The 26,679-nt window shown below is 40.6% G+C and overlaps 1 protein-coding gene across 7 annotated transcripts in view; it reads right to left on the bottom strand.

Annotated features, from left to right (window-relative positions):
- LOC110490019 (enhancer of polycomb homolog 1) overlaps positions 1-26,679 on the bottom strand; it is a 78,261-nt gene that overhangs the window by 14,958 nt on the left and 36,624 nt on the right. For 4 of the 7 annotated variants that reach the window (XR_016486656.1, XR_016486655.1, XM_021563098.3 and 1 more), the window contains 6 exons: positions 21,234-21,393; positions 8,601-8,746; positions 8,222-8,428; positions 7,764-7,912; positions 6,282-6,438; positions 2,745-2,903 (listed from right to left, as the gene is read on the bottom strand). Coding sequence is in view for 4 of the 7 variants with exons in the window: in XM_021563098.3 (XP_021418773.3) it covers positions 2,745-2,903; positions 6,282-6,438; positions 7,764-7,912; positions 8,222-8,428; positions 8,601-8,746; positions 21,234-21,393 (978 nt within the window). In the remaining 3 variants the exon portion in view is untranslated. Of the gene's footprint in view, positions 1-2,744; positions 2,904-6,281; positions 6,439-7,763; positions 7,913-8,221; positions 8,429-8,600; positions 8,747-13,770; positions 14,096-21,233; positions 21,394-26,679 lie in introns of all 7 variants that reach the window. The other 3 variants (XR_016486657.1, XM_090199934.1, XM_090199933.1) reach the window with 1 other exon arrangement.

The following is a 26,679-nucleotide window of genomic DNA, read 5'->3' as shown; positions in this document are numbered from 1 at the left end:
TTCTTCTTCCACTAATAATTCTTCTTCTTCTACCACTACTAATTCTTCTTCTTCTACCACTACTAATTCTTCTTCTTCTACCACTACTAATTCTTCTTCTTCTACCACCACTACTAGTTCTTCTTCTTCTACCACTACTAGTTCTTCTAGTTCTTGTTCTACCACTACTAGTTATTCTTCTATTAGTTCTTCTTCTTGTTCTACCCCTACTAGTTCCACTAGTTCTTCTTCCACTACTAGTTCTTCTTCTTCTTCTTCCACTACTAGTTCTTCTTCCACTACTAGTTATTCTTCTTCTTCCACTACTAGTTCTTCTTCTACCACTACTAGTTCTTCTTCTTCTACCACTACTAGTTCTTCTTCTTCTACCACTACTAGTTCTTCTTCTACCACTACTAATTCTTCTTCTTCTACCACTACTAGTTCTTCTTCTACCACTACTAATTCTTCTTCTACCACTACTAATTCTTCTTCTTCTACCACTACTAGTTCTTCTTCTACCACTACTAGTTCTTCTTCTACCACTACTAGTTCTTCTTCTACCACTACTAGTTCTTCTTCTTCTACCACTACTAGTTCTTCTTCTTCTACCACTACTAGTTCTTCTTCTTCTACCACTACTAGTTCTTCTTCTTCTACCACTACTAGTTCTTCTTCTTCTACCACTACTAATTCTTCTTCTACCACTACTAGTTCTTCTACCACTACTAGTTCTTCTTCTTCTTCCACTACTAGTTCTTCTTCCCCTACTAGTTCTTCTTCTTCTACCACTACTAATTATTATTCTACCACTACTAGTTCTTCTTCTACCACTACTAGTTCTTCTTCTACCACTACTAGTTCTTCTTCTACCACTACTAGTTCTTCTTCTACCACTACTAGTTCTTCTTCTACCACTACTAGTTCTTCTTCTTCTACCACTACTACTTCTAGTTGTTCTACCACTACTAGTTCTTCTAGTTCTTGTTCTACCACTACTAGTTCTACCACTACTAGTTATTCTTCTATTAGTTCTTCTTCTTGTTCTACCCCTATTAGTTCCACTAGTTCTTCTTCTTCTTCCACTACTAGTTCTTCTTCCACTACTAGTTCTTCTTCTTCTTCCACTACTAGTTCTTCTTCTACCACTACTAATTCTTCTTCTTCTACCACTACTAATTCTTCTTCTTCTACCACTACTAGTTCTTCTTCTTCTACCACTACTAGTTCTTCTTCTTCTACCACTACTAGTTCTTCTTCTTCTACCACTACTAGTTCTTCTTCTTCTACCACTACTAATTCTTCTTCTTCTACCACTACTAATTCTTCTTCTTCTACCACTACTAATTATTCTTCTTCTACCACTACTAGTTATTCTACCACTACTAGTTCTTCTAGTTCTTGTTCTACCACTACTAGTTCTACCACTACTAGTTATTCTTCTATTAGTTCTTCTTCTTGTTCTACCCCTACTAGTTCCACTAGTTCTTCTTCTTCTACCACTACTAGTTCTTCTTCTACCACTACTAGTTCTTCTTCTTCTACCACTACTAGTTCTTCTTCTTCTACCACTACTAGTTCTTCTTCTTCTACCACTACTAATTATTCTTCTTCTACCACTACTAATTATTCTTCTTCTACCACTACTAATTCTTCTTCTTCTACCACTACTAATTCTTCTTCTTCTACCACTACTAGTTCTTCTTCTTCTACCACTACTAGTTCTTCTTCTTCCACTACTAGTTCTTGTTCTACCACTACTAGTTCTAACCCTACTAGTTATTCTTCTATTAGTTCTTCTTCTTGTTCTACCCCTACTAGTTCCACTAGTTCTTCTTCTTCCACTACTAGTTCTTCTTCCACTACTAGTTCTTCTTCTTCTTCCACTACTAGTTCTTCTTCTACCACTACTAATTCTTCTTCTTCTACCACTACTAATTCTTCTCCTTCTACCACTACTAATTCTTCTTCTACCACTACTAGTTCTTCTTCTTCTACCACTACTAGTTCTTCTTCTTCTACCACTACTAATTCTTCTTCTTCTACCACTACTAATTCTTCTTCTTCTACCACTACTAGTTCTTCTAGTTCTTGTTCTACCACTACTAGTTATTCTTCTATTAGTTCTTCTTCTTGTTCTACCCCTACTAGTTCCACTAGTTCTTCTTCTTCTTCCACTACTAGTTCTTCTTCCACTACTAGTTCTTCTTCTTCTTCTTCCACTACAAGTTCTTCTTCTTCTACCACTACTAATTCTTCTTCTTCTACCACTACTAATTCTTCTTCTTCTACCACTACTAGTTCTTCTTCTTCTTCTACCACTACTAGTTCTTCTTCTTCTTCTACCACTACTAGTTCTTCTTCTACCACTACTAGTTCTTCTTCTTCTACCACTACTAGTTCTTCTTCTTCTACCACTACTAGTTCTTCTTCTTCTACCACTACTAGTTCTTCTTCTTCTACCACTACTAGTTCTTCTTCTTCTACCACTACTAGTTCTTCTTCTTCTACCACTACTAGTTCTTCTTCTTCTACCACTACTAGTTCTTCTTCTTCTACCACTACTAGTTCTACAACTGCAGCTACTACTACTACTACTACTGCAGCAGTTACTACTACCACCAAATACAAACCGATACTTAACACCATCACTACCATCACCTATGCCCTAAATGGCATCCCATTTCGTAAACAGTAGATAAATAAGGTATAGGGTGCCATTTAGGATGCATATCTCATCGCCACCAGCAGTGTTATGAGTTCACCTGGGAAAAGGGTTCGTCGTCAGAGCTGGGGAAGTCGTACTGGTTGAGGTCCTTGGGGTTGAACACAGAGGGGCCAGAGTGTTGGGGTGCAGAGAGAGGAGGAATCTTAGGCTTCTTCTCGTACTTCCTCTTCATTCGGACCACTTCAGTTTTCTCTGGCTGGAAGAATATAGAAGACTAATTAATGGTCCATTTACTTCACGAGCAACAGAAATGTGTCTGAGCCCTGTAGAATTTCTTATGGAGGTGGTACTGTGATGGGGAGAACCATTTAGAAACAGAAGTGTAGTGAGTTAAGACTCATTGATATGCAGATGGTGGGCGAGGCATGTGCCATATCCTTTTGCCCAGACAGATGGTGCCTCTCCCTGACCAGACCCACCCACACACACACACTGCTGAGGGTTAGTGAACTGAACTCCCCTTCAACCCAAGGCCCCAGGGGGAAAAGGCAGGGAGAAATGCTACAATACGGGGGAGCAGGGTGTGTAATAAGTCTAAACAATGGAAGGAACGAAAGCAAAGGGACAGCAGGGTTTGGACTCGGAGTGTGGAGGGTCAGCGTTACATCAACGGATGAGGGTGGGAGAGAAACAATAGAGTCGCTCATCACCCAGTGATAAGTAGTAGGGATGCGCATCTTTCAATTTCAAGATGATTCGATATGTACCTCGGGGCTGGGCAATATATTGAATTATTTCCAAAATGTCTATCGCATGAAGCAAGTATTTTTTTATAAGCGTTTACATCCTCTTGTTCTCATGTTGTCTTTTTGGTATCTTCTCCTTCTAATCTTCAGTGCTGTGTGCACCTTCCCTTTTACACACACACACACAAAGCCCCTACCCATGTGACTCACAAAAACAAAGCTGAGATTAATTCTTCCTCTGACAAGTGGTTTCAAAGTAGCTATTTGCATTCGAGGTTTGGTCCAACAGTCTCGGTCATATGGAAAGTGGAATACGTTGATACATTATTTTACTGAAATAGAGAAGTTAACTTTTCTAACAATACCATGTCTCAACTCCTCAAATTGTACGCAGAGCAAATGCTACAAAAACAGGAAACGGAAGCACAAATGAACATTGATTATGGAAACGTAATGCTTAGTTTGTCTCGTGCGGCATTGCGGAACCACGTACCGATAGCCAAACCAAACGAGCCAAACCCCTACCTCTGATGTTAAGATATCTGTGACCAACAGATGCATATCTGCAATCCCAGTCATGTGAAATTCATAGATTAGGGCCTAATTTATGCATTTCAATTGACTGATTTCCTTGTATGAAATAAGGCAAATGTCAGAAATCTGACATGGATGCATTTATATTTTTGTTCAGAATAGTAAAGCTGTTACTGAAGATGCCATAACGCTTTTCAGTCTCCTTATCAATACAACAGCTATGGGAACATCTGCATCTTGAGGGCCTAAAATTAACACGGCCACCTCCGGGTGAATTTTGGCATTGGCAGGTAAGATGTCTATTTCACCAGCCACTCTGTTGGGTGGTCAGGGCTCCACCGTGTGAGTAATTTGTGAATAAAAGCATTTGTGAATAAAAGTAGTCAAGTATGACCACATTTACAGTTGAAGTCAGAAGTTTACATACACCTTAGCCAAATACATTTACTCGGTTTATCACAATTCCTGAAATGTAATCCTTGTAAAAATTCCTTGTCTTGGGTCAGTTAGGATCACCACTTTATTTTAAGAATGTGAAATGTCAGAATAAAAGTAGAGAATGATTTCAGCTTTTATTTCTTTCATCACTTTCCCAGTGGGTCAGAAGTGTACGTACACTCAATTAGTACTTAGTAGCATTGCCTTTAAATTATTTAACTTCGGTCAAACGTTTCAGGTAGACCTTCCACAAGCTAACCACAATAAGTTGGGTGAATTTTGGCCCATTCCTACTGACAGAGCTGGTGTAACAGTCTGGTTTGTAGGCCTCCTTGCTCGCACATGCTTTTTCAGTTCTGCCCACAAATTTTCTATGGGATTAGATCAGGGCTTTGTGATGGCCACACCAATACCTTGGTTTTGTTGTCCTTAAGCCATTTTGACACAACTTCATTGTCCATTTGGAAGACCCATTTGCGACCAAGCTTTAACTTTAACTGATGTCTTGAGATGTTGCTTCAATATATATCCACATACTTTCCCTTCCTCCTCATGCCATCTATTTTGTGAAGTGCACCAGTCCCTCCTGCAGCAAAGCACCCCCACAACACGATGCTGCCAACCCCGTGCTTCACGGTTGGGATGGCGTTCGTCGGCTTGCAAGCCGCCTCCCGTTTTCCTCCAAACATAACAATGGTCATTATGGCCAAACAGTTCTATTTTGTTTCATCAGACCAGCGGACATTTGTCCAAAAAGCAAGATCTTTTGTCCCCATGTGCAGTTGCAAACCGTAGTCTGGCTTTTTTATGGCGCTTTTGGAGCAGACGCTTCTTCCTTGCTGAGCGGCCTTTCAGGTTATGTCGATATAAAACTTGTTTTACTGTGGATATAGATACGTTGCTGTTGTTCTGGGATTGATTTGCACTATTAGCACCAAAGTACGTTCATCTCTAGGAGACAGAACATGTCTCCTTCCTGAATGCTATGACGGCTGCATGGTCCCATTGTGTTTATACTTCAGTGCAATTGTTTGCACAGATGAACGTGGTACCTTCAGGCTTTTGGAAATTGTTCCCAAAGATGAACCAGACTTGTGGAGGTCTACAATTTTTTGGCGTGATTTCTTTTGATTTTCCCATGATATCAAGCAAAGAGGCACTGAGTTTGAAGTTAGGCCTTGAAATACATCTACAGGTACACCTCCAATTGACTCAAATTATGTCAATTAGCCTATCAGAAGCTTCTAAAGCCATTACATTTTCTGGAATTTTCCAAGCTGTTTAAAGGCACAGTCAACTTAGTGTATGTAAACTTCTGACCCACTGGAATTGTGATACATTGAATTATAAGTGAAATAATCTGTAAACAATTGTTGGAAAAATTGCTTGTGTCATGCACAAAGTAGATGTCCTAAACGACTTGCCAAAACTATAGTTTGTTAACAAGAAACTTGTGGACTGTTTGAGAAACTAGTTTTAATGACTCCAACCTAAGTGTACGTAAACCTCCGACTTCAACTGTATATAGTAAAATAAAAATGCTGCAGTTGCTGTTTTTATATAATTTTCAGTTTTGTTTCATAGCTGGTAAAATAATTGCACAACGTTAAACTTCAAATACTATATAGCCTTCCTTGAGCTGCAACACTGATTTCCAATGTGAAATAATCTACAGTGGATCTACTGTTTATAAAACTGTTTATATATATAAAAAAATATTTTAAAAAATAAAAAGAGTTCTTAACAGGGCGTGTTTTTTTTAATACCCTCGCAGGTGTCGTCTCCTTCAGACATGAGCTCTACCTAGAGCTGAGTGAAAAATTCATTTTTAGAAGCGTTGCACACAGGCTAAACAGTTGTTCTAATTTACTTGGCTGGTGGACAAAAAAGTACATTTTATGCCCTGTGTCTCTTACCTTCGTTTTGTAGTCCTTCATGTCCATGTGGTCTTGGTGGCGGTACTGGTTGCTGTTGGAGAGAGGAATGATGGGTATCGTGTAGATGGGCTTCACCAGAGCCCTCTGGGCCAGGGCCTCAGCCATCACCTCACTGCCGTAGTCAGGCATTCCGTTCCTGGGAAAGACATACGGAGAAAAAGGGGGCTTGATTAAGAAAGACTCTGAGAAAGACCGTTTTGGGTCAAAACATTGCACAATAAAACAGTGTGCCATCTTTTTTTATGACTTCACTTTTCGTACTCTGCACCTGCAGGTTTCTGGATGCGGATAGGCTACACCATTTCTAAATTTGAGAAAATGACCAGGAAAGTACAGTGAAGGAAGTTAGCTACCTGTGTCTCTGCCACGCCACTGACACACCTTTTAGCATATGAGTGCAAAACATCTCCCATCAAAAATAGAATATCCCAATATAACTAAGTCAAAATAAAACCATAGGAATAAAGGGAGCCACCAGCGCAGGGTAGGCTGATAACAGGCGGAAATTGCAATGTCACTACAAATCAGAAGCACTACAAATCAGAAAGTCTGAAGTCAGTGACAGCTACTTTCAGATGAAATCTATTCCATTCTAATAAGTGATATTTGGATAGTTAAGTCCCAAATGGCACCCTATTTCCGATATAGTGCACTACTTTTGTCCCGAGCCCAATGTGCCCTCTTCAAAAGTAGTGCACTATATAGGAAATAGGCTGCCATTTGGGACGCATTATAGACTGCTCCACAAGGGAACAACAAGCCCCAAAATAAGTATTAAGAAATATAATAGGCAACTAACCAACAGTAAGCCCAGCTTATTCTATTCCATTCTGTGCTGACAATGCCATTTTTTTTAATGGGCAGCAGTGTAACGAGTCAAAGTCAATGAGCTCATTGCTTCGACCTTACTGCAAAAATAAGGTGAACTCTATTTGATAATGCATGCAAAAGAGAGCACTGAACGATGCTGCCAATTAATGAGCAGCAGAGCCTGGCTTCTTAAAAAAAAAAAAACATGCTAATACCATCATACAGGATGCTTCCCATATTCCCTATCCTGTGCACTACTTTTGACCAGGGCCCATAGGGTACTAGGGAATAAGGTGCCATTTGGGACGCATCCTGTATGATGGGTATTAGCACGTCTTTTTTTGAACAAACATAGCAGTTTTAATCAACCAGACAGGCTACTGCAGATTGCCACAGATACAAAATGGCCGGTTTGTCAAAAACAAAACGTTCAGTTAATAGTCTGCTACAATCACGGAGAAAAAAAAACTGTTTCATTGATTTCGGGGACAATTCATTCATAATCCACAACAGCAGAAAAATCCATGAACTAAATCCCAGAGAGAAATGGTGGGGTTTTGATTACAAAGTTATCCATTCTTTTCTCACGGTGATGACCTCAGTCTCCCTTATTCATATGAATAAAATGTAAAAATATCAAATATGTATCACCTCTTCTCTACAATCTCCAGGGTGAGGTGGAGCAGCTCTCTCTTGCTCTTCTCCCTCCTCTTAATCATCTCCAGAATAGTGACGGCTCGGCTCAGATCCCTCCGCAGTTTCAGCATCTTCTCATACCCAGCCTCGTCGTTCTTACGGTTCTGCAGACACAAGTTAGATGTTAACATCTATGTTGGTGCAGGAATAAAGCATGGGAGCAGCATTTAAGTTAGGCATTTTCCTACTTTAAAATGTTAACTGGGTTCTCTGCTATACTGTCACTTCCTGAGAATAGTTCATAGCTAAATTACACACTAGTGAATACAGAAAGGTAGGTAAGAAAATTCCCTCAACCATGCCCTGGGTTGCAATGCCCTGTGAAAAGGCCACCTTCCTGAAAGTGAAATGGTTTATTATACTTGCATGCAGCCCTTGTTCAGTTCCGTCATCCTACCTAGGACGTGGCTCACCTTTCTAGTCTGCATCTTCTCGGTCCTCCTGCGGAAGGCCACGTAGGGGTCTGAGGTGCTAGATCCGTCCCTCTTCTCCTGCTTCACCGTGGGGATGAGAGAACTGCTCTTACAGTTTTTCCTCTTCCTGGTCCAGTAGTCAAACACCTCCTTGATCAGCTCGTCATCCTCCTTCAGCAGCAGCTTTGCCTCCTGCAGGTTCACCAGCTGAGCAGACAACACACATTTAATCACACTGTTCTTTCTAGTACTCAAGCCTTTCAACTTTTTTATTATCAAATAAGCAGAAAGGTAGTCGACAAAAGGTTTGATAAACACTGGCATACGTCCCATTTTCTGAGAGAACTGCCTTCATCAGCATTGTCGTTTGGTAAAGTACCTGCGTGCCACTGCCTTTCTCCAGCCGGTCGATCATGTCCTCAAACTGCAGAGAGGTGATCTCCATCTTCTTCTTCAGCTTATTCACAAACACCTCATCCTCTGAATCCAGGTCGTAGTCCGGCTGCTCTGTATCCAAACTGAAAGCTGTGAGAGAAGACAGGTTGAAGTAAACAAAAAATAACCAACTTGTTTTTTAAAATATATTGTTTTAGGTGGTAGACCAGCTTTAATATATTGCAGATACATTGTGCAATCTAACAATGTAATTACATGTATCCTTTCAAACTCCCCATATTATTTTTTGTAATAAATATGTTCCTTTATTATTTCTCCCTGACCTTACCACCTCTCCCCTAATTGGAGTAAACTAAATGGACAACAACACGTAGGCTTCTACTTCCAGCTTAAGAAACATCCTCCATCTGTTGACTACATTTGTTTTCAGCAAACTTAACATGTGTAAATATTTTAATGAACATAAGATTCAACAACTCAGACAAGCTGAACAAGTTCTACAGACATGTGACTAACAGAAATTGAACAATGTGTCTGTCCCTGAACAAAGGAGGGGAGTCAAAAACAAATGTCAGTCAGTATCTGGTGTGGCCACTAGCTGCATTAAGTACTTCAGTGCATCTTCTCCTCACGGACTGCACCAGATTTGCCAGGTCTTGCTGTGAGTTGTTACCCCATTCTTCTAAGGCAAGTTCCCGGACGTTTCTGGGGGAATGGCCCTAGCCCTCACCCTTCGATCCAACATGTCCCAGATGTGCTCAATGGGATGGAGATCTGGGCTCGTCGCTGGCCATGGCAGAACACTGACATTTCAGTTTAGTCCTCATGCTTCCTTGCAGCATGCCTAAGGCACATTCACGCAGGTGAGCAGGGACTCTGGGCATCTTTCTTTTGGCGTTTTTCAGAGGCCTCTTTAGTGTCCTAAGTTTTCATACCTGACCTTAATTGCCTACCGTGTGTAAGCTGTTAGTGTCTTAATGACCGCCCCACGGGCGCATGTTCATTAACTGTTTATGGTTCACTGAACAAGCATGGGAAATGGTGTTTAACCCCTTTTACAATGAAGATCTGAAGTTTTGGATTTTCACTAATTACAGTGCCTTGCGAAAGTATTCGGCCCCCTTGAACTTTGCGACCTTTTGCCACATTTCAGGCTTCAAACATAAAGATATAAAACTGTATTTTTTTGTGAAGAATCAACAACAAGTGGGACACAATCATGAAGTGGAACGACATTTATTGGAAATTTCAAACTTTTTTAACAAATCAAAAATTGAAAAATTGGGCGTGCAAAATTATTCAGCCCCCTTAAGTTAATACGTTGTAGCGCCACCTTTTGCTGCGATTATAGCTGTAAGTCGCTTGGGGTATGTCTCTATCAGTTTTGCACATCGAGAGACTGACATTTTTTCCCATTCCTCCTTGCAAAACAGCTCGAGCTCAGTGAGGTTGGATGGAGAGCATTTGTGAACAGCAGTTTTCAGTTCTTTCCACAGATTCTCGATTGGATTCAGGTCTGGACTTTGACTTGGCCATTCTAACACCTGGATATGTTTATTTTTTAACCATTCCATTGTAGATTTTGCTTTATGTTTTGGATCATTGTCTTGTTGGAAGACAAATCTCCGTCCCAGTCTCAGGTCTTTTGCAGACTCCATCAGGTTTTCTTCCACAATGGTCCTGTATTTGGCTCCATCCATCTTCCCATCAATTTTAACCATCTTCCCTGTCCCAGCTGAAGAAAAGCAGGCCCAGACCATGATGCTGCCACCACCATGTTTGACAGTGGGGATGGTGTGTTCAGCTGTGTTGCTTTTACGCCAAACATAACGTTTTGCATTGTCGCCAAAAAGTTCAATTTTGGTTTCATCTGACCAGAGCACCTTCTTCCACATGTTTGGTGTGTCTCCCAGGTGGCTTGTGGCAAACTTTAAACAACACTTTTTATGGATATCTTTAAGAAATGGCTTTCTTCTTGCCACTCTTCCATAAAGGCCAGATTTGTGCAATATACGACTGATTGTTGTCCTATGGACAGAGTCTCCCACCTCAGCTGTAGATCTCTGCAGTTCATCCAGAGTGATCATGGGCCTCTTGGCTGCATCTCTGATCAGTCTTCTCCTTATATGAGCTGAAAGTTTAGAGGGACGGCCAGGTCTTGGTAGATTTGCAGTGGTCTGATACTCCTTCCATTTCAATATTATCGCTTGCACAGTGCTCCTTGGGATGTTTAACGCTTGGGAAATCTTTTTGTATCCAAATCCGGCTTTAAACTTCTTCACAACAGTATCTCGGACCTGCCTGGTGTGTTCCTTGTTCTTCATGATGCTCTCTGCGCTTTTAACGGACCTCTGAGACTATCACAGTGCAGGTGCATTTATACGGAGACTTGATTACACACAGGTGGATTGTATTTATCATCATTAGTCATTTAGGTCAACATTAGATCATTCAGAGATCCTCACTGAACTTCTGGAGAGAGTTTGCTGCGCTGAAAGTAAAGGGGCTGAATAATTTTGCACGCCCAATTTTTCAGTTTTTGATTTGTTAAAAAAGTTTGAAATATCCAATAAATGTCATTCCACTTCATGATTGTGTCTCACTTGTTGTTGATTCTTCACAAAAACATACAGTTTTATATCTTTATGTTTGAAGCCTGAAATGTGGCAAAAGGTCGCAAAGTTGAAGGGGGCCGAATACTTTCGCAAGGTACTGTATCTTTGAAAGACAAGGTGCTGAAAAAGGGACATTTTTATTTACAGAGTACATAATATATACATTTTACAGCAGTATATTTTACATTAGTTATATTTTGTTTTTAGTCCCAGCGTTCAGCTACCCTCAACTCCTCCCATCTATCTCTGAAGACCATCCAGTTTGATTTCTTACTGACACTTTTTCCACTGTGCTGTTCCACTAAAGTTGTTAACTTTTCCATTCTAATAGTTTCTACAGATTGTAAATTAAAGAAACATTTTTGCTGTGAGTATTCTATTACTGATCAATTGACTAGGACTTTTCAAAATCACCCAGCAATGCTATTTGCAGCGTTAGCTCCAAGTAAATGTTGCAATTTTGCCATTCCTGAACTTGCGACCAAAAACAAGCCACCACATACCTGTAGTTGAATCTAATGAGACTGTCTCTTCTCAGAAAAAATGTGCAGATGTATCCCCCATACAAATAACATTCTGGGGCGGCAGAGTAGCCTAGTGGTTGGACTAGTAACTGGAAGGTTGCAAGTTCAAACCCCCGAGCTGACAAGGTACAAATCTGTCGTTCTGCCCCTGAACAGTCAGTTAACCCACTGTTCCTAGGCCGTCATTGAAAATAAGAATTTGTTCTTAACTGACTTGCCTAGTTAAATAAAGGTCAAATAAATAAATAAATACAAATTCTATTGGTTTCAAGGTAGTTGAAAAACTAAGTTTTGAATCTGCCGTTGTTTTGTGTATAATTCATAAACAATGTGCCATAGAATCGGTACATTGAAAATCTCCTAACTGTTTTGCAACCTTTATGGCACAGGCACTGTTCTGCCTTTTCTTGTGGCTCAAACTGAAATTGCAACCAGCTTTCTATGGCTTGTTATAAAAAATAGACATATTTTGGAGATTAAGTTATCTTCCAATAACCAAAAGTGAGAGGCTATCTGAATGAAGGGGAAAGGTCATTTTTGAACACGAGATGAGACATTCTTACTAATCTGCTTGAGAACCAGTTCAGATTTAAGTATAGTATGACTAGAGCCTTTAGTAAGAGATCCAATGTTTTAATATTTAAAATAATTTCTCTCCTCCGAATTCATTATATACAGTGCTTCAGAAAGTATTCACACCCCTCGACTTTACGTACTTTGTGTTGCAGCCTGAATTTAAAATTGATTAAATTAAGATTTTTTTCGTCACTGGCCTACACAATACCCCCATAATGTCAAATTGTTACCATGTTATCCAAATTATTTGCCAAATAAACATTTTAAGCTGAAATGTCTTGAGTCAGTAAGTATTCAACCCCTTTGTTATTGCAAGCCTAAATTTGTTCAGGAGTAAAAATGTGCTTAACAAGTCACATAATACGTTTCATGGACTGTGTGCAATTATGGTGTTTAACATGATTTTGAATGACTGCCTCATCTCGGTACCCCACACATACAATTCTCTGTAAGGTCCCTAAGTCGAGCAGTGGATTTCAAACAGATTCAACTACAAAGACCAGGGAGGTTTTCCAATTGGTTGTTAAAAAAAAAAAAAAAACAGGCATTCAATATCCCTTTGAGCATGTTGAAGTTATTAATTACACTTTGGATGGTGTATCAACACACCCAAAAGAAACGGGTGTCCTTCCTCACTTGCCGGAGAGGAAGGAAACAGCTCAGGGATTTCACCATAAGGCCAATGGTGACTTTAAAACAGTTACAGTTTAAATGGCTGTGATAGGAGAAAACTGAGGATGGATTAACAACATTTCTCCATAATACTAACCTAATTGACAGTGTGAAAAGAACAAAGCCTGCACAGAATAAAAATATTCCAAAACATGCATTCTGTTTGCAACAAGGCACTCAAGTAATAATGCAAAAAATGTGGCACAGCAATTCACTTTTTGTCCCGAATACAAAGAGTTGTGTTTAGGGAAAATCCAAAACAACACTTTACAGAGTACCACTCTACATATTTTCAAGCATAGTGGTGGCTGAATCATGTTATGGGTGTGCTTGTAATCGTAAAGGACTTGAGTTTTTCAAGATAAAAAAAGAGAAAGCAATAGAGCTCAAAACACAGGTAAAATCCAAGCGGAAAACCTGATTCGGTCTGCTTTCCAACAGACACTGGGAGATGAATTCACCTTTCTGCAGGGCAATAACCTAAAAGGTCAAATCTACACCGCAGTTGCTTACCAAGACGTGTGGTCAAGTTACAGTTGACTTAAATATCCTGGCAAAACCTGAAATGGTTGTCTAGCAATGATCAACAACCAATTTGACAGACCTTGAGGAATTAAAAAATAATAATAAAATGGGCAAATGCTGCACAATCCAGGTGTGGAAAGCACTAAGAGACTTACATAAACATTCACAGCTTTAAAATCGCTGCCAAAGATGATTACATACAGCCGGGAAGAACTATTGGATAAGAGCAACGTCAACTTACCAACATTACGACCAGGAATACGACTTTCCCGAAGCGGATCCTCTGTTCGGAACACCACCCAGGACAATGGATCTGATCCCCAGTAGCCGACCCAAAACACCGCCGCAGCAGAAGGGGCAGACGGAGCGGCCTTCTGGTCAGGCTCCGTAGACATGCACATCGTTCCAGAGTATACTACTCGCCAATGTCCAGTCTCCAGGTAGACGAAATACGAGCAAGGGTTGCCTTCCAGAGAGACAGAAACATGGCTCTCTCGGGATATGTTGTCGGAATCGGTTCAGCCAGCGGGCTTCTCCATGCATCGCGCCGACAGAAATAAACATCTCTAGGAAGAGGAAGGGCGGGGTGTATGCTTTATGATTAACAACTCATGGTGTAATCATAACAACATACAGGAACTCAAGTCCTTCTGCTCACCCGATCTAGAATTCCTTACAATCAAATGCCGGCCATTTTACCTAACAAGAGAATTCTCGTCTGTTATAGTCACAGCTGTGTACGTTCCCCCACAAGTGATCGGCCCTCAAGCAACTTCACTGGACTCTATGTAAACTATATATCCGGAGGCTGCATTTGTTGCTGGGGCTTTTAACAAAGCAAATTTGAGAACAAGGCTACCTACATTCTATCAGCATATTGATTGCACGACACGCAGGGATTATTCTCTCGACCACTGCTACTCTAACTCCGCATACAAAGCCCTCCCCTGCTCTCCCATTCGGCAAATCTGACCACGACGTCATCTTGCTCGTTCCGTCTTATAGGCAGAAACTCAAACTGGATGTACCAGTGACGAGAACCATTCAACCCTGGTCTGACCAATAGGAAACAACGCTTCAAAATTGTTTTGATCACGCGGACTGGAATATGTTGGTCAACCTCAGAACAACATTGACCTATACGCTGACTTGGTGAGTGCGTTTATAAAGAAATGCATTGGCGCTAACCATTGTGACTATTAAAACCTACCCTAAGCAGAAAACGTGGATGGATGGACGCATTCGCACTAAACTGAAAGTGCGATGCACTGCATTTAACCATGGAAAGGGGTCTGGGAATATGGATGAATATAAACAGTGTAGTTATTCCCTCTGCAAAGCAATCAAACAGGCAAAATGCCGGTACAGGGACATGGTGGAATTGTAATTCAATGGCTCAGACACGAGACGTATGTGGCAGGGTCCACAGGAAATCACAGACTACAAAAACAGCCACGTCACAGACACTGACGTCACGCTTCCAGACAAACTAAAACACATTCTTTGCCCGCTTTGAGGATAATACTGTGCCACCGTAACAGCTTAAAACAAAAAGACTGCGTCCCCCCTCTCTTCCTCCATGGCTGACGTGAGTAAAACATTTAAATGTGTTAACCCTCGCAAGGCTGCTGGCCCAGACGGCATCCCTGGCCACATCCTCAGAGCATGCGCAGACCAGCTAGCTGGTGTGTTTACAGACGTATTCAATCGCTAACTATCCCAGGCTGTTGTCGCCACATGCTTCAAGGCGGCTACCATTGTTCCTGTACCAAAGAAGGCAAAGAACTGAACTACTACCGTCCTGGAGCACTCACTTCTGTCAACATAAAGTGCTTTGAGAGGCTAGTCAAGGATCATATCGCACCCACCTTAACGGCCACCCTAGATCCACTTCAGTTTGCATACTGCCCCAACTGGTCCACAGATGACAGAATCACCATCACATTGCACTATCCCATCTGGACAAAAAGAAAACCTATGTAAGAATGCTGTTCAATGACTACAGCTCAGCATTCAACACCATAGTACCCTCCAAGCTCTTCATCAAGCTGGAGGCCCTGGGTCTCAACCCCACCCTGTGCAATTTTAAAATTGAGAAATTCGCCCTAAAAATATAAATGAACTCCCATGGCATAATTGTGTTAGTGTTTGCAACAATATATAGAATAATGGGCGATATACTTTATCTAAAAAAATATTTTAACTTTTGTCCGGACTTCTGCGCTTCAATGTCTTAAGTATAACAAAAGTAAAAAGCCATTTTAAAGCATATCACATGATGGTAGTCATGAAACTAATTTGAGTCAATCGGAGTTGAACCTATGGATGGTTTCAAGGCCTTCAAACTCAGTGTCTCTTTGCTTGAAATCATGGGAAAATCTTAAGAAATCAGCCAAGACTTCAGATTTTTTTTTTGTTGACCTCCACATCTGGTTCATCCTTGGGAGCAATTTCCAAATGCCTGAAGGTAACACGTTCATCTGTACAAACAATAGCACGCAAGTATAAACACAATGGGACCACGCAGCTGTCATACCGTTCAGGAAGGAGACGCGTTCTGTCTCCTAGAGCTGAATGTACTTTGGTACGAAAAGTGCAAATCAATCCCAGAACAAAAGCAAAGGACCAGGTGAAGATGCTGGAGGAAAACAGGTACAAAAGTATCTATATCCACAGTAAAACGAGTCCTATATCAACATATCCTGAAAGGCCGCTCAGCAAGGAAGAAGCCACTGCTCTAAAATCGCCATAAAAAAGCCAGACTACGGTTTGCAACTGCACATGGGGACAAAGATTGTACTTTTTGGACAAATGTCCTCTGGTCTGGTGAAACAAAAATAGAACTGTTTGGCCATAATGACCATTGTTATGTTTGGAGGAAATAGGAGGCTTGCAAGCCGAAGAACACCATCCCAACCGTGAAGCACGGGGGTGGCAGCATCATGTTGTGGGGGTGCTTTGCTGCAGGCAATGCTACCGAATACTAATTGAGTGTATGTAAACTTCTGACTAGTGGGAATGTGATGAAAGAAATAAAAGCTGAAATAAAATCACTATTATTCTGACAGTTCACATTCTTAAAATAAAAAAGTGTTGATCCTAACTGACCTAAGACTGGGAATATTTACTAGGATTAAATGTCAGGAACCGTGAAAAACCGAGTTGAAATGTAGTTGGCTAAGGTGTATGTAAACTTCTGACTTCAACTGTATGTGGTACTCAAAATAAAATGTTATTTTTTCTGGGTAGTTATATTTCTGCCAAGCATGGATATAATAACCTTGTGATTACAAAAAAAATGGCCATAGTTATATATTTTTTAAACACCATGTTATACTGAATCACAATAAAAATGAATTGGCTTTATTCTTGAATATAACTAATAAGGGATTAGGTGACATTTATTTTGCTACTTTGAAAATCTTACACGTCTTTGACCCATATACTGTATTTTATACCATCTACTGGACCTTGCCTATGCCGCCATGGCTCATCCATATACTTATATGTACATATTCTCATTCATCCCTTTAGATGTGTGTATTCGGTAGTTGGGGAATTGTTAGATATTACTGCACACAACTAGAACCACAAGCATTTCGCTACACTCACATTAATATCGGCTAACCATGTGTAAGTGACTAATAAAAGTTTGATTTGATTAGTACTTACTCAGGGGTATGAATAATTAAGTAAATTAGATATCCGTATTTCATTTTCAATATGTTTGCAAAAACGTCTTAAAAGGTGTTTTTACATTGTCATTATAGGGTAGTGTTAGTAAATTGGTGAGAAGAAAAAACAAGTCAGTATTTATAATTGTTTAATTCCTGCTGTAACAAAATGTGGAATACGTCAAGGGCTATGAATACTTTCTGAGGGCACATAGGCCCATTTCAATTGTGTCTGGCTTGCGGTTTCAAATAAAGCAGAATATTTTGTGCTCATGTAATTAATAAAAAAAAGTTGTCAGAAGTAGGCAGGGCCATAAGTAAATAGGTAAACTAGGATATGACTAAAGAATGAATCAAGGTGATTTTTCCACAAATACACAGGTATTGTCCTTTCCACGGTAGCAAAATCTTTAACAATTTGACCAGCTTTCTACACCGAAGAAAAATATACAACACAATATGTAAAGTGTTGGTCCCATGTTTATTGAGCTAGGGGGGAAAAAACCCTGAAATTTTCCAAACGTGAAAAAATCGTCTCAAATTGTGCACAAATTTTTTTACATCCCTGTTAGTGAGCATTTCTTATTTGCCAAGATAATCTATCCACCTAAGAGGGTGGTATATCAAGAAGCTGATTCAACAGCACAATCATTACACAGATGCATCTTGTGCTGGGGACAATAAGATAGAGTTTTAAAATGTGCGGTTTTGACAAAACGCAATGCCACAGCGAACAATTAGCATGCTGATTGCAGTAATGTCCATCAGAGCTGTAGCCAGATAATTGAATGATAATTTCTCTACCATAAGCCTCCAACATCATTTTAGAGAATTTGGCAGTATGTCCAATCACAGGTCACAATCAACAGCCTGATCAACTCTATGCGAAGGAAATGTGACGCGCTGCGCGAGGCAAATGGTGGTCACACCAGATTGTGATCCACGCCACTATTTTAAAAAAACTTTTTTTTTTAATGTATTGTAACCAACAGATGCATATCTGTATTCCCAGCCATGTGGAATCCATAGATTAGGGCCTAATGACTTCATTACAATTCTATGTTGCATTTATATATTTTTTGTTCAGTATATTTATAAAATAGTATATGTAAAAAAAAATAGAAGGAATTATTTAACAAAATTCCCTAACTAGAAAAGTTAATTTAGTCTTATAGTCTAGTTTTCTTTTAGAGTTTGGTTTTTCATTTTGTCTGTGTTAACTCTATGCCATGTTTTGGTGTTGACTGCGTCAGTAGTATGTTAATAAAATTCTCTAACCTTACAAGTTGTTTTGAGTTATTATCCAGTTTGGATGATTTTGGCCAGGAGTGCGCAGATCAGCGATAAAGCACATTAATTTCTACGCTTTTTTACAAGGCATTCTGCACTGCCATCATCAGTCCATACTCGTGCCTTTTAGCCCAAGAACATGTTCCAACACTTCCCAAGTGGTAGTACTTCCCAAATGGCACCCAATTCCCTATATAGTGCACTACTTTTTAACAGATCACCAGGACCCTAGAAAAACAGTGTACTAATAGTGAATAGGGGTTACAGAAAGATGACCATAGGAACTCTGGTAAAAACACACGTCTCTAAATTTAGCGCAGATCACAATCAGCAGCTTAATGCGGCGAACTCCAGAAATACACTAAGCTTGCAAAAAGCCTGCCCTCCCTTTGCCTTTGGTTCGACATGAAAGCCCCTTAGAAAAAAAACAGAGCTGACAGGAGTGTTTGTGAGCTGGGGCTGAGAGGGGGTCCCCTGGGATTAGACTATTCAGTGTCCCACACCCCCTGCCTAGCCTGTGCCCATCTACCTTCCCATATGTGCCCTCTCTCACTGTGCGAGTGTGCTCAAATGTTTTCAGACCACAGGACACCTCTGGATCACAGTGCTGCTATTAGAGAGAAACCCCAGGGGCTGACAATCACTTAAAAGGACCAATGCAGTCAATTTAATCTCAATATCAAATTCTTTGAGTAACAATTAAGTACCGTACAACCTTAATTTTTTATTGAAAACAGAAACAAAAAACAGGTTTTTAAAGGGCAATTTCTCAAACAATAATTTTACTACGACTGTCTGTTAGTGGTCTGAGTTGGAAGGGGAAAACTAAAAGAAAATAGTGTTTCAAACCTCTCTGCCAATAAAGGCTATCTTATTGAAGTATTGCACCTAACTAATTTACCGCATGGTGACGTCAACATTGAAGGACAAAACTCCATCCCACCAAAAAATACATTTCAGGATCTTTTGAAACTACTCTTAAACTAAAACTACATTACCATAATTTTCACAATTTCACACTATTACTCCAACCGTAGTGTGGAAAAATATACACTGCTCAAAAAATAAAGGGAACACTTAAACAACACAATGTAACTCCAAGTCAATCACACTTCTGTGAAATCAAACTGTCCACTTAGGAAGCAACACTGATTGACAATAAATTTCACATGCTGTTGTGCAAATGGAATAGATAACAGGTGGAAATTATAGGCCATTAGCAAGACACCCCCAATAAAGGAGTGGTTCTGCAGGTGGGGACCACAGACCACTTCTCAGTTCCTATGCTTCCGGGCTGATGTTTTGGTCACTTGAATGCTGGTGGTGCTTTCACTCTAGTGGTAGCATGAGACGGAGTCTACAACCCACACAATGGAGGCGCTACCAGGAGACAGGCCAGTACATCAGGAGACGTGGAGGAGGCCGTAGGAGGGCAACAACCCAGCAGCAGGACCGCTACCTCCACCTTTGTGCAAGGAGGAGCACTGCCAGAGCCCTGCAAAATGACCTCCAGCAGGCCACAAATGTGCATGTGTCTGCTCAAACGGTCAGAAACAGACTCCATGAGGGTGGTATGAGGGCACGACGTCCACAGGTCGGAGTTGTCCTGCACGGTGTTGGGCTTGTAAGCACGTTTTTCATTTGCCAGAGAACACCAAGATTGGCAAATTCGCCACTGGCGCCCTGTGCTCTTCACAGATGAAAGCAGGTTCACACTGAACACGTGACAGACGTGAGTCTGGAGACGCTGTGGAGAACGTTCTGCTGCCTGCAACATCCTTCAGCATGACCGGTTTGGCGGTGGGTCAGTCATGGTGTGGGGTGGCATTTCTTTGGGGGGCCGCAAAGCCCTCCATGTGCTCACCAGAGGTAGCCTGACTGCCATTAGGTACCGAGATGAGATCATCAGACCCCTTATGAGAACATATGCTGGTGCGGTTGGCCCTGGGTTCCTCCTAATGCAAGACAATGCTAGACCTCATGTGGCTGGAGTGTGTCAGCAGTTCCTGCAAGAGGAAGGCATTGATGCCCCGCCCGTTCCCCAGACCTGAATCCAATTGAGCACATCTGGGACATCATGTCTCGCTCCATCCACCAACGCCACGTTGCACCACAGACTGTCCAGGAGTTGGCGGATGCTTTAGTCCAGGTCTGGGAGGAGATCCCTCAGGAGACCATCCACCACCTCATCAGGAGCATGCCCAGGCATTGTAGGGAGGTCATACAGGCACGCGGAGGCCACACACACTACTGAGCCTCATTTTGACTTGTTTTAAGGACATTACATCAAAGTTGGATCAGCCTGTAGTGTGGTTTTCCACTTAAATTTTGAGTGTCACTCCAAATCCAGACCTCCATGGGTTGATAAATTAGATTTCCATTGATAATTTGTGTGTGATTGTTGTCAGCACATTCCACTATGTAAAGAAAAAAGTATTTAATACGAATATTTCATTCATTCAGATCTAGGATGTGTTATTTTAGTGTTCCCTTTATTTTTTTGAGCAGTGTATATAACATAGCAACACCACATTTTGACTGCACTGGGGCTTTAAACATACCCCAGACAGAGCACACATGCACTGCAAACACACAGCAGCATGAACACAAACTGCAGTATGTGCACACACGCAAAGCACACTCAAGAGAAGAAAAACAAACATCTACCGACTGACCAAAGAGACAACAGAAAAATAAAGACCGCTGACAAACAGGCTACATGAACAGTAATACTCCTTACGTTGTATGTGAATGAGCTGCTTTGGCATCTTGAAGTCCCCAGGGTATAGGGACTCGTAGTAGGCGATGTTGCTCCCAGCTTCGGGGACGGGGATGACCATGTTGTCCCGTTTCTCCCCATACACCTGCTGTGCCGAGATAGCCCGCTGTAGATGGTGCTCCTGTGGGGGAGGAAGGTAAAGGTCAGTAGGCCTACACTACAACAGTTAAAAAATAAATTACACGGAATTACACCAAAAATCAAACTGAGCACGCTTTCTAATGTTTCAAAAACAATGATTAACAGTAAGTAATAATGGGGTATAACTGCTTAATTTCATTTTTGTGACCTGCGTCTTCTAACCAATGTTAAAATAAATAATTTAGATACAATAATAAAAACAAACATATCTACAACTGAACATTAAGCATCAACAAAGTGCCTGTCCTGCCACAAAATGCTGAGTGATATTGCGTATTTATTATTATAGTTCAGGTATCTACGCCGATTTTTTTTTACAATCGAGTACATGATGTACGCCTAAGTAGAAGCACACAAATAAAATGTAGGCAACAAAGAACTTTCTTCTGATACTCGTCGGTCTATTCTTGTTCTGAGAAATTAAGGCTATTCCATTCTATTCAAGGAATAGCCTTCATTTCTCAGAACAAGAATAGACTGATGAGTTTCAGAATTAAGTTGTGTTTCTAGCCATTTTAAGCCTGTAATCGAAAACACAAATTATGATGCTCCAGATACTCAACGAGTCTAAAGGACAGTTTTATTGCTTCTTTAACAAGCACAACAGTTTTCAGCTGTGCTAACATAATTTCAAAAGTGTTTTCTAGTGACCAATTAGCCTTTTAAAATGACAAAATTGGATTAGCTAACACAACGTGCCATTGGAACATAGGAGTGATGGTTTCTGATAATGGGCCTCTGTACGCATATGTAGATATTCCATTAATTTGCTGGCGTTTCCAACTACAATAGGCATTTTACGTTTATTTTCTGGCTGAAGCTCACATTGCCTCCATTGTTGTTTTCCTTACAAACAAATGTGTGTGGATGTGTGCATTCCTATCAAAGTAAGTGCCTTATTATCTGTATATCGTGTTGTCGTTTCTACTGTAGCATGAAATATGTATGTATGCATGCTTGCATGTATGTATGTACAGTTTTATTCACCTTTTCATGTACTGGTGACAAATAATGCATTCCGATTATTGCATAAATTATAATGGACACCTATGTGTGTAAAATACTTTTTTGAAGGTCGTACTAATTATAATGAGCTAATGCTAAGCTATTTGCCAGCTATGCGTGGCGCCATGTTTGTTGACATAATATAATGCATTCTGGGTGTCACGTAAACGTCTGTCAGACGTTGAGGTCAAGGAATGGATCACTCATCTTTCGAGTAAACTTCCGGAAGTGAATGAAGGTAAGTAACTGATCGTAGATGACACACCCCCTTCAAAATGCATACTGTAAACAGACCAAACTAATCTGGTCTCTTATACATGGCGGCACACACAAACTACCCATCGATGGATTACTTTCTCAAATATTTAGATCAATGTTGGTATTAGATCATTCATATTGTGGTCTCTGTCAGCCTAAAGTTTCCTAATATGCTTGTGTTACATCAATGTCTCCTCAGTTAGCGCTTGGACGAATGTAGTCCACATTTTCTGGTTTGGATGATTATGTATGCTGTTGCTATTTCTGTGAATACCTTAACATTGCATTCCAAAATAAACTTGTCACATTCAGGACATAACTTTGTAAGGACTGTGTTTGTGCAAAATGGTTCTAAAAAAAATGTGGCTAGCTCAAACGCTTACTGTTGCGTCAATCGAAACTGGACGTTCTTGGTGAGCTTTCTAATCCAACCGGTTTAAGCATGCGTGGCAGGGACCACTGTAGAAGGTTCACACATGTTTGTTGGTACCTGTGAAAAGGTTAAGCCCCCCAGCAATTCAACATATAGGCTTACACCCCCGACTATCCAGCAGTAGGTCCATTGTCCCCATCTGAGGTCACATTCACAGTACTCATCAAATTTTAATTCACATTATGGGGGAAATCAATTCAGGGGAATTCGAGGTCTGACGTTGAGCATCCTCAGATCAACTCAAAACAATATCAGTACAGGCGAGTCTAAAAACTTTGGGATTCATGTACACGCACTCAAGTTCTCATTAGGTTGGTTGAGTAGCTAGAAACAGTTGGGCTGTCCCAGACTTTAAAAAAAATCTTGTTCAACCGCAAGTGTTTTTTAGATCAATTGATTGGTAGAAAATTTAAAACATGTATTTTTCCACACAGACACACCCTGTTGGTTACTTTAGCCCTATTCGCAGGGAATAGTAATACTATTGGACATCGGTTATGTAATTATCACCCCAGCATGTCCGTTGTTTTTACAGTGGACGATTCGGGCGGGATTAGTTTTACCCCTGTAATATTTTTTTTTTCCTCATTCAAAATTACCTGTTATGACGTCAGCCTGGAGGCTCTTCTAGACGTGAAGACATTTCAAAGGAGTATGGATAGCCTACTATTGGCCTAACGGGCCTTCAGTTCCGAGAAAGTCAAAATAATAACGCATATCAATAAGAACCATGTAACCACGTAACCCATGTAGACATTTAATTAACTGAAGAAGTATGGCACTAGGAAAGTTGATGTGTGACAAAACAGTTCCTTCATCTGTAGGCTACGTGCATAGAACTTTGTTTTAAGCATCAATTTGTTCCCATGTTCTTATCCAAACTGGGTGCAGCACCTGTTAAACTCTAATATCACTCAAAACACAGGGATGACGATTCACACGGGATAAGTATTATCAGAGGACCTGAGAGTTTGCTGAAAAACAGTAGGTTTTTAGGGCTGGGATAACTTTCTTGCCAAGTAAAAATTACCAAGATGGCAGAGTCGGACAGTACAAAAATTACGGATGTGGCGATTTGTGCTTGTGCACAACTACATTAACTTCTTTGGGGTAGGGGGCAGTATTGGGTGGCTTGGATGAAAAACGTGCCCAAATTAAGCTGCCTGCTACTCAGCCGTAAAAGCTAGAATATGCATATAATTAGTACATTTGGATAGAAAACACTGAAGTTTCTAAAACTGTTTGAATGATGTCTGAGTATAACAGAACTCATATGGCAGGCAAAAACCTGAGAAAAAATCCAACCAGGAAGTGGAAAATCTGAAGTTTGTAGTTTTTCAACTCAGCCCCCATTGAAGATACAGCGTGATATTAGTTGTGTTTCACTTCCCAAGGCTTCCACTAGATTCCACAGTATTTAGAACCTGTTTTGAGGATTCTACTCTAAAGGAGGGGCTCATAAGAGCTCTTTGAGTGAGTGGTCTGGCAGAGTGCCACAGCCTCGGTCTGGCGCACTCACGTGAAAGGTAGCTACGTTCCATTGCTTTTCTACAGACATAGGAATTCTCCGGTCGGAACATTATTGAACATTTATGATAAAAACACATTAAAGATTGATTCTATACTTAGTTTGACAAGTTTCTACCACCTGTAATATAACTTTTTGAACTTTTCGTCCGATGTTCGGCTGGACCCGAACGCACGTTTGGATTTGTTTACCAAACGCCCTAACAAAAGAAGCTATTTGAACATAAATGATGGACTTGATGGAACAAATCAAACATTTGTCGTCGAACTGGGATTCCTGAGAGTGCATTCTGATGAAGATCAAAGGTAAGTGAATATTTATAATGCTATTTCTGACTAATGTTGACAGCGCAATACGGCGGATATTTCTTTTGGCTGTTTTGGGCTCTGAGCGCCGTACTCAGATTATGTTTTTCCGTAAAGTTTTTTTAAATCTGACACAGCGGTTGCATTAAGGAGAAGTTTATCTAAAGTTCCATGCAAAACACTTGTATTTTCATCAACATTTATAATGAGTATTTCTGCAAATTGATGTGGCTCTCTGCAAAATCACTGCATGTTTTGGAACTACTGAACATAACGCGCCAATGTAAAATGAGATTTTTTGGATATAAATATGCCCTTTAGCGAACAAAACTACATGTATTGTGTAACATGAAGTCCTATGAGTGTCATCTGATGAAGATCAAAGATTAGTGATTAACTTTCTCTCTATTTGTGCTTTTTGTGACTCCTCTCTTTGGCTGGAAAAATGGCAGGGTTTTTCCTGTGACCTAACAATTGTTTGTGGAGCTTTCACTGTAAAGCATTTTTGAAATCAGACACTGGCTGGATTAACGAGAATTGTATCTTTAAAATGGTGTAAAATGCTTGTTTGTTTGAGAAATTTGATTTATGAGATTTCTGTTGATTTGTATTTGGCGCCCTGCAATTTCATTGGCTGTTGGCTAGCGAAACCCCGTTCCCAGACAGGTTAAGGCAGCTTGCTGCCGAAAACAGTTAATGTTGTTTATTTTTTATAACAAACAATGCAAACAGTGCATCAGAGCAAGACTGAACATCCTATTACAACTACAATATTAACAGAGATAAGCTAGTATCTGAAGCTAGTCTACAAACATTAAACAGGCCAGTCTTAGGTCTTCTGTTAGCAGTTGAAGCAAATCATGATGCAACACCCAGCTCACATTCCCTTCAACACAAGGCACGATTAATCAAATTCAGAACAAATATTTGATATTGACATGTGCAATATATCCATAAATAGCAAGAAATGGCAGGAAATGTAATTATTATTATTTATTTTTTTTTACAATCCATTAATACAACAAAAAAATAGACTTAAGATACCGCCAATGAGATGCGCTAGACTCTATTCATTCACTCTCTACATGCATAGAGGATGCTGACTAATCACAAGCAGGCTCTCACGTGGCATGGCATGTACATGCTGGCCAATCACAAACGTCCCCGTGTACAGTTAGACGCTGGTGATGAGAGAAAGGGCTTTACCTCAGTAAACCTCAGAAATATGAGAGCTGCGAGTGCTAACGAGATTGATTTGGTGCCAAAGAAAGGCGTCTTCAGTGGTATGGCAGTATTTATGCTACAGACAAACCAATATCAACCAAATGCAAGTGTTGCGCAAAATGTGCTTCCTTCAGTGTTGTGGCGACTAACGTTTTCAAATAATTTATAGAACCATCCCCTACTTTACGACAATTGCAAGGTGAAAAAAGCTCTCGACAGCAGCAAAGCCCCTCAGCTACAGCCAGCCACCTATGTTAAACAGGGATGGATTGCTGGTGGGAAGGGTTTGGCCGGCAGGGATGTTCTTATCCCATTGCACTCTAGCGACTCTTGTGGCGGGCCGGGCGCAATGCACGCTGATACGACACATTGGTGCGGCTGGCTTCCGGGTTAAGCGGACATTGTGTCAAGAAGCAGTGCGGCTTGGCTGGGTTGCGTTACGGCTCTCAACCTTCGCCTCTCCCCAGTCCGTACGGGAGTTGGAGATGAAACAACACTAACTACCAATTGGGG

The sequence above is a fragment of the Oncorhynchus mykiss genome, chromosome 15, assembly GCF_057628025.1.
Source record: "Oncorhynchus mykiss isolate SJ-2025 chromosome 15, ASM5762802v1, whole genome shotgun sequence".
NCBI lineage: Eukaryota > Metazoa > Chordata > Actinopteri > Salmoniformes > Salmonidae > Oncorhynchus > Oncorhynchus mykiss.
This window is presented reverse-complemented; position numbering and strand designations above follow the sequence as displayed.